Raw genomic sequence first — 8,074 nt, 5'->3', positions numbered from 1 at the left:
TACGTTGGTTATCTCCTTCTTGGATTACTGCTAAGTCCTCCGATCCCACATATTTTATTTCCTTTTTTAATTCTTTGGCTTTCTTTAATAATAAAGGTTCGTTTTTTTGAAGTTGGGCTATTTCTAACTTATTTAATGATGCCGCTGTTATTAACTCTTCTTCATTTTCAGTCAGATCATCATCTGTGTCAGAACAGCTCAAATCTGTGTTTGAGTTATGAACATAGTCTGGATCGTTATCTTGTAGGGCTATGTGCATGGATGTGCTATGAGGGTGGTCTGCTTAATATATCGGCTACTATGTTATCGGCACCAGCTATATGTTTTATAAAAGGGTTAAACTCCTTGATTGCCGCGATGTAACGTTGTTCCATTGGTGACTGATCTTTAATTGGATTTGTGATTGCTTTTTCTACTGACTGACTGTCGGTCCTAATAATAAGTTCACGACCAATTATCCTACTTTGAAAATGTTTCAAACTTAAATACAGAGCCCTTAGTTCTTTATAAAAAGTAGATCTATATCTCTTAAGGCTAGGAAGTTTTTTTGAAAAGAACGCAAGAGGCCTTTTATTTCCATCTATTCCTTCCTGCTCCAACACCGCCCCCACATGAGTTTCGGATGCGTCTGAGTATAATATTAATGGCTTATTGTGATCTTCATAAGCTAAGGTTGCTGCCTTTGCCAACACCTTCAATGTATCCTTATATGCATTAATTTGGAATTGATTTAGTTTTAGTGGTTTTTTTGTTAGTAGCTTTGGGTCCTCCAGACAATTCGTTAAGTGGTGCTATGATTTCAGATAATCTTGGAATGTGATGGTAATAATAATTGACTAAACCGATGAATCTTTTTAGTTCCTTTCTATTTGTTGGCCTCGGTAAATTAATAATTGCTTCTACTTTGCTATCCATGACACCTATACCATCGGCTCCAGTTGAATGTCCTAAAAAGTCTACTTTTGATTCTGCTATTATACACTTCTTAGCGTTCAAATACAGTCCACTATCTTGTAATGTTTGAAGCACCTTTCTAAGATGCAATTCGTGATCTTTTTTAGTTTCACTAAAAACAAGTATGTCATCTAGATAAACATAAACAAAACCTGTGCAAGGAGTCAAAATATCTTCCATCATCATCTGAAAACGCATCGGCGCATTCATGAGGCCAAATGTTGTGCGATGAGGGATAAACACACCATGATGAGCAATTATAGCAGCATATTTTTGAGAGTTTGGGTGAATTGGAAGACTGTAGTACGCTTCTTTTAAGTCAAGACAGGAAAAATTTTTGACCCATTTGGAATAAACTCAGGAAGCTCATCAATGCGAGGCAATGGGTATGAGATTGGGTTTGTGTGGGCATTTAAGGTTGTATAATCTATGCAGATTCTTATATTTCCATCCTTTTTTGGTACCATCGTAATTGGTGATACATATATTGCTTCTTGTCCTCTTGACATTGCCCCTCTTATTATTAAATCGTTAAAATTTTCCTCAACTATTTTACGTCTCATTCCGTTGTATTTACGTGCTTTAATCATTCTTGGTACTAGATTTTTTACTTTTATCTCAAGTGAATGTCCATGTTTAACTGGTTTATTGTAATCTGGTTCCATCGTAAGTTCTTTGAATTCCTCAAGTATGCTTTTTATATTGTTTTTGTCATCCGATTTCTCTTGGTAACTAGTTATTTTGATTTTGTTACATGGTCCCTCAGCAGCTGTGGTTAATTCCCCAGCTGTATATAGTCTGGCTTTACGATTTAAATTGTATTCAAGAATTTCGGAAGTGTGAGGTGAAATAATTAGTTTGTTAGCTTTGAGTATATCTAATCCAATAATTCCATAGTCCCCGATTCCTTGGTAACCCAAAATGTGGCTTTTTTTAAAAGCATATTTCCAATGCTGAGGTCCACATCTACACTCCCTATTGGATAAATGGTTGAGTTTCCCAAACCCTTTATTGTTTTACTTTTTGGCTGGAAATATTGATTTATTCCATTAGTTAACATTTTCGGTAAGATAGACACTTCACTACCTGAATCGATCAATAACAAGACTCCCGATTTTTTTTCCAGTGCGAATAGGAGGTTTTTAGGAAGATTTTTTATATCGGTTGTTTCTGTTTTATTTTCTAAAACTGAGCATTGTTTAACCGGAACATTACTTTTGTCCAAAACCAATTCGTTTATCTTTTTCAAAATATTTTCTAGATTGTTGTTTATTTGATCTGTATTTCCCGAACATGTAGGCATTGTACTTTCATGAATATTATTCTCTTTCGTTCCTTTCATGCTTACAGTTAATGAGCTCTTTTGATTTACAAAACTATTTTCTGTGTTATCCACTGGTATTGCTTTGTAACTGCAGTTTTTATTATCTTCGTCGTATAACTTAGTTTCCTTGTCCTTTGTTAAGTCTGTTTGCATAACAGCAACGTTGCAACTTTTCTGTTGTTGGTGATTCGAAATTAGATGATTCATCTTACAATCTTTTCTATTGCAAGAGTAAGCTCTTTTCCGTATCGCCAATGTTGATAGCATAAGTCACCCTGGTTTGTAAACGGATTTGGTTTTGCACTAGTTTGTTGATAGTTCCAATTATTGTTATTGTTTTTATTGTGTGAGTAAAAATCTGGAATTTGATGATTTCGATACGGTCTAAAATTTCCGTTGTTGTTATTGTTGTAATTAAAATTATTGTTTTTTATGTCCGATATTTCGATTGTTATACCTTCTAGGATTTGTACTATAAATTTGATTAGTTCGTGGCGTTCTATCATAATTTACCGGATTGGAAGGTATTTTTTCCTCTTGACAATTCCAAATACCTTGTGTCCTTCTCTTGAAGATATCATAGTTTTCATTAAAGTTTTCTCTGATTTTTGTTTTCAATGAAAGTGGACTTAAGTAGTAGCAGAAAAATTTTATGCGGTCAACTTTGCTGCTTTCTGCGAATTTAGTTGCATCTGCGAGGAATACACCAAACGGGGTAGAAGCATCATATTGTGGTACCTTACTGAGAATTTCGCTCAGAGAGTCGTCCCTATTAACACAAAAATCACAGAATGATTCGAAGTTTCGATGTTCCCTGTCCACTAATCTATAAAAATTCGAAACATCCTCAGTTGGCCATTTTTCGATAAGTATGTTATACTTCACGTAATCATCACGTATGTTAAGTCGATGAAATTCTTCCTGGAAATACCCCAATACATCTCTATGATTTTTTACTTTCTCTATTCTGTTGAATTTTTTTATTAATCTGTCCATTTCCATATATTTTCCATATACTGTATGGTTTGAGTTAAAATTATCAAAATTTCTATTATAAATATTTTGGTTCTGCATATAATCTTCGTCGCAAAAGTTGTTTTTATTTGCATACATGTTATTACTGATGTGATGCGTCATTTTATTATCTGTATGTATAAAGTTTTGACTTGTGATCAGATTTTCCAGTTTATTATTATTTTCACAAATTTTCTCCCTTATTCTACGAATTTCTTCTTCCGCCTGTTGTCTTTTAAGGTTTTCTTCGCTTATCTTAAGTAATTTATTCATTTCTTCTATTTGTATTTCATAGTCTGTTTTCTTAATAATGTTTAAATTATCCTGGGTCGAAATGTTATTCTGTTGAAAAAAATTTTTTGATCATTTTCTAACTTCGTCGAAGGTATTTTATCCATTTCTGTTTTTTTATTTGCCTGTATAATTCGATCATTAAATAAAGTTCTAGCTTCGTCATAAGTTGGTGTATTGACCTGTAAAGTTAATCCTTCTGTATCAGTTTTTTTACCTTCTTCGCCCTGATTTTCAACATTTCTATCATTCGGTCCGCTATTCGCTGTTTCATCGAAAGGTGGTACATATGTGCTTGTAGGGAGGACGCCATTATAACCACTGACCGATGGCTCGGTCGTAGTTAGGTTAGGTAATTGCTTATTATTGCTTTTCGCTTTAGTTTGCGACCGCGTCATGCGTTTTATGTCGTCCATCGATAAGCGTTTGGACGACATGAAATCTTAGTTAAAATATATATATATAATATTATAAAAAAAAAACGTTCTAATGGAACGATCAATAATTTTAATGTATTGAGCTTATTTATAATCTAGTTTCTAGAAAACAACTTTAAGTGAATGGTGAATTTATATACATTTAAAAACAAAACACGACAATGTGATAAAGTAACGTGATGAAGTTCTACCACAACTGACTCGAGGTTTTCTTAAGCTTAGTGACTGTACGCTGGTTACAATTTACAAAACTCAAGCAATTCTACTATCCTTTGCAGAGCTTCTATTCCCTTTGCCCAATCCGTCAACAACACCCGCCACAACAACCCAAACATCCTTTTAACACACTAAGAAAAACTTATTTATTTTTTTACTCTCTTCTCTACTTACTACGTCACGCACAAGTCTTTCTGTAATTTTCCACTTAAAACTTTGACTCCTTTGATGTAATTTCCACTTAACTTATCTTTGACTCCTTCATTGTACTTCTCGAAACAAGTAGTTAACTACTACTTGTTATATATGGACCGCTGAGTTTGTACCCTGAAAGTTTGGCAACCCTGTAGTCTTCATACAGTTGACATTCATATGGCAAAAGCAAGTAGACCTAAAAATATTATTTTTAGAAATTAAATTTCTATGAATTTAAATATAATGTATTAAATAATAAATTTAACTCAATTAAGTTACTTGTAGAAAGTCACTTATGTTGAATAAACATTTATCTACTAAACATTTAAAGCTTTTAAAATTTTGAATTTACTTAAGCAAAACCCTGTATGTCTTTTACTTTGATATATTCTTTTTGTTTTTTCAACTACTTCAGCACGCCATCAAAATGTTGAAGTTTTAATTTTGTTTAACCTAGTTTAATCTAGTTAACCAAAAACTGTTCATGTTCTTTATCTCTGAAAAATTTTATAATACTAATAGTAAAGCTAAATCCTACTTTTTGAACAAAAAAATACAAATTATTAAACTCATTATGATAAGAATGTTTAATAAAAAAATTATAATTTTTGGAGAAAAGCTTGTATAAATAGAAAAATAGAAAAAAACTCTAAATTTTTAAAAGGGCCTCACTCAAAATGTCAAACCCCAGTTCAATGGATTTGTTTTAATTAAAAACAAAGGACCATTCTCTAGAATTGAAAAAAAAAGTTTTTAACTAGCTATTAAGATAAGGAAAATAATTGGGTGTTAAGTATGAACATTTTTACAAAATTTCTAATAAACGCTCTCAAGCTAAGTTCAAGCTAAAAATTTTTTTTTCTTTATTTTCTGTTAAAACTTATGTAGACAGGGTTGTCATGGGTTTTTGAGGAACTTCTTCCGATTTTTTTTTTAAATTCATATTTTTGGGTCTATTTATAGTTTAAAATTAAATTCAAGGTAAAAAGTTTTGTTAGCTAGTATGACAACATTGAAAAGATACTGTAAAGCTACTTTAAATGTGTTTGATTTTTTTTTATAAATGTGATGATTACAAGAAAAATTATCAATGTGATAGATTTTTGGGTCAACCCAATGCTTTTTACTTAACATGTAAAAATTGTTAAAAATTTGAGGTTTATCAAGATTTTCAGCGATTTATGTTCAAAATTAAAGTTTTTTGTTTTTTTTTTTCAAAGCTGCCAACTTCAACGTTTTTCAAGCCTTCAGGGTTTTGTGGAAACCCTATTGAATGAAAAAAAAAGGTTTTATATTAAAAAATTGTTTTCTGACAAACAACACATCACTTTTGTTAAAATATTATCTTCGTAATAATAATAAAGTAGAAATTATACGACTGACAATAAAATCAAAATAGTTATCAATGAGTAAAGATTAGATTAAATTAACCTTAACCCTAAGAAATCTTATTTATATTTGTAATAAAATATGCTAAAAATAAAACAATAAAACAGTACAAAAATAAATAGTGTTACACTCTAATCTTTAATGTATAATAAAGCTTGAAAAAAAAAATTATATTCTTAGCCAAAATACTTACATATAACTAATTCATTATACTAGTATCAGACATAGTTTCATCCTTTTTCAAGTTAAATTTAGTGATGCATTTTTCTACTACAAAACTTCATATTAAGTGTTCAAAACATAAATATAAATTTAAAGTACTTTTAAAAGTTAAAACAAATGACGAGTGTTAACTTAGCTGGACTAGCATTTTTCGCAATTTTTAAAAAATGTCCAAACTTTAGATCCAACTATTTTGCTTATCTTAAAAACTAAATTTTTTAATAATTTTGGAGAACGCTCCTTTGCTTAGCCATAAAAAAATAAATCAATTGGATTGGAGTTTGAATTTTTGAGTGGGGCCCCTTAGAAAAAAATGTTTTTTTTTTATGGAACTTTTACTCTAACGGATGTTTTAGCCAAAATATGTTTATTTTTATTTTTTCATTATTACTTTGCTGTGTTCTCAAGGGTCGTTGTTTTTATAATCTTTTTTATAATAATTTAAAAATATATACAAATATGCCCGATTGTAAATTTTCAAAACCTTCAATTTTCTAACGCTCACTGTAGCAAAAAAAGTTAAAAAAATATATATACTTATTTTAATATACTTAATTATGACCATTTTAAATAGTCCACGCTTTTTTTTAATTTAAACTATTTCAATGTAAGATATGACATATGTACAATTTACTAAAAGTATCATTGTTTGAACATAAAATCCATCTTAAAAAATATATTCTTCGTGCGCGTTTACTTTAATCTCAGCCAAGTTTTTTTTTTCTAGATGAAATATTTCACTTAGACAAATAATTCTAAAAATATTTTTGTCTAGTATGTTCAAAAAAAAAGACAATCAAATTTAAAACTTAAACTACTTTTAAAAAATGGTTAAATATTGCTTAATTTAAATTTTAGTTTTGAATAACAGCTACTACTTTCTATAAAACTGTAAACTTTATTCATAATTAACTAAAATAGAAGCAACACTCTTTAAAAACTTAATTATACTATACTGCTATACTTATTAGTCACGAATGTTCGTCAGTAATATAAATACGCACGTTTAAAACAAAAACCACTTTAAAATATCTTTCACATTGACTACTTGTACGAGCTGCCTGAGGCGAAACTACATTTGAATGAGCTCGCATCGTAACATTAGTAGTGCAATGTTGAAATGCTTGCTAGTAATAAGCTGCTTCTGTTTGAGTTGATAGTTTTGTTTGTTGTTTGTGTCAATGGTCAGAATGTAGTGGAAAAAAGTGGGCAGGAAAATGTCAAAGTCGAGAACTGTCCAGTGAACTGCACTTGCCTGTTGAAGAAAGATGGTAATTTGTTTCATTTTTGATTGGACGTTTTATAATAAGTAGTAGACTATGTTGTATAAAAAGTTATTGTTTTACTGTTACTTTCATACTCCAAGCTAGAATTTCACTAAAAACAAGCTTATGTTATTATAGAATATATATTTATACAATTTACATGATTTTTATTTATTTATTTCAACTTATTTATTTTTTTTGTTATTATTTGTTTTGATTTGTAAGATAAACATAAAAACAACTTGAATGGTTTAGTAGTATATGTATGATATGAATATAAAACATTTTCCTTTTTACCAAAGGTGGAGTTTCAGTCAAATGTGCATCTGATATTTCCCTCTCTAAAATTCCTCTTTTACCGTCCAACACAACCGAATTAACCTTGGAAGGAAACAACATCAGCACAATCACGAAAGATGAGCTGGCTGCTTACACGAAGCTCTATGACGTCAGACTTATTAGCAACGTGATAACAGTGAGCAAAATAAAGATTTTTCTTATTTTTTAAATTTAAAAAGTTTTACTTGCACAAAATTATTCATTTTTATTAAATTAATTTACCATTTTATTAGCAAACTTGGTTTATGAAAAGTATTCTTCAAACTATTTAAAAACTGAAATATAAGAAATTAACTAAAGTAATTCTTTGTTCAAAAAGAAACTCTCAAAGTTAATAAAGTTGGTGAATTTTTCAGTTAAAAGAATTTATAAATTAACTCTATCATATTGTTAAAACAAATACATCAGCTTTTTGATATTTCAATTTT

At 29.9% G+C, this 8,074-nt stretch overlaps 1 protein-coding gene across 1 annotated transcript; it reads left to right on the top strand.

Moving 5' to 3' along the window:
- Positions 1 to 7,162: 7,162 nt before the first annotated feature.
- LOC145845453 (uncharacterized) lies at positions 7,163 to 7,782 on the top strand (the record flags this gene model as incomplete). The annotated part of the gene is made up of 2 exons (XM_082952717.1): positions 7,163 to 7,313; positions 7,610 to 7,782. Coding segments are annotated over exons 1-2 (324 nt in total), but the record flags the coding sequence as incomplete, so codon positions are not given.
- Positions 7,783 to 8,074: the final 292 nt, after the last annotated feature.

The sequence above is a fragment of the Thalia democratica genome, unplaced genomic scaffold (genome assembly GCF_965202585.1).
Source record: "Thalia democratica unplaced genomic scaffold, ktThaDemo2.hap1.1 HAP1_SCAFFOLD_60, whole genome shotgun sequence".
NCBI lineage: Eukaryota > Metazoa > Chordata > Thaliacea > Salpida > Salpidae > Thalia > Thalia democratica.
This window is presented reverse-complemented; position numbering and strand designations above follow the sequence as displayed.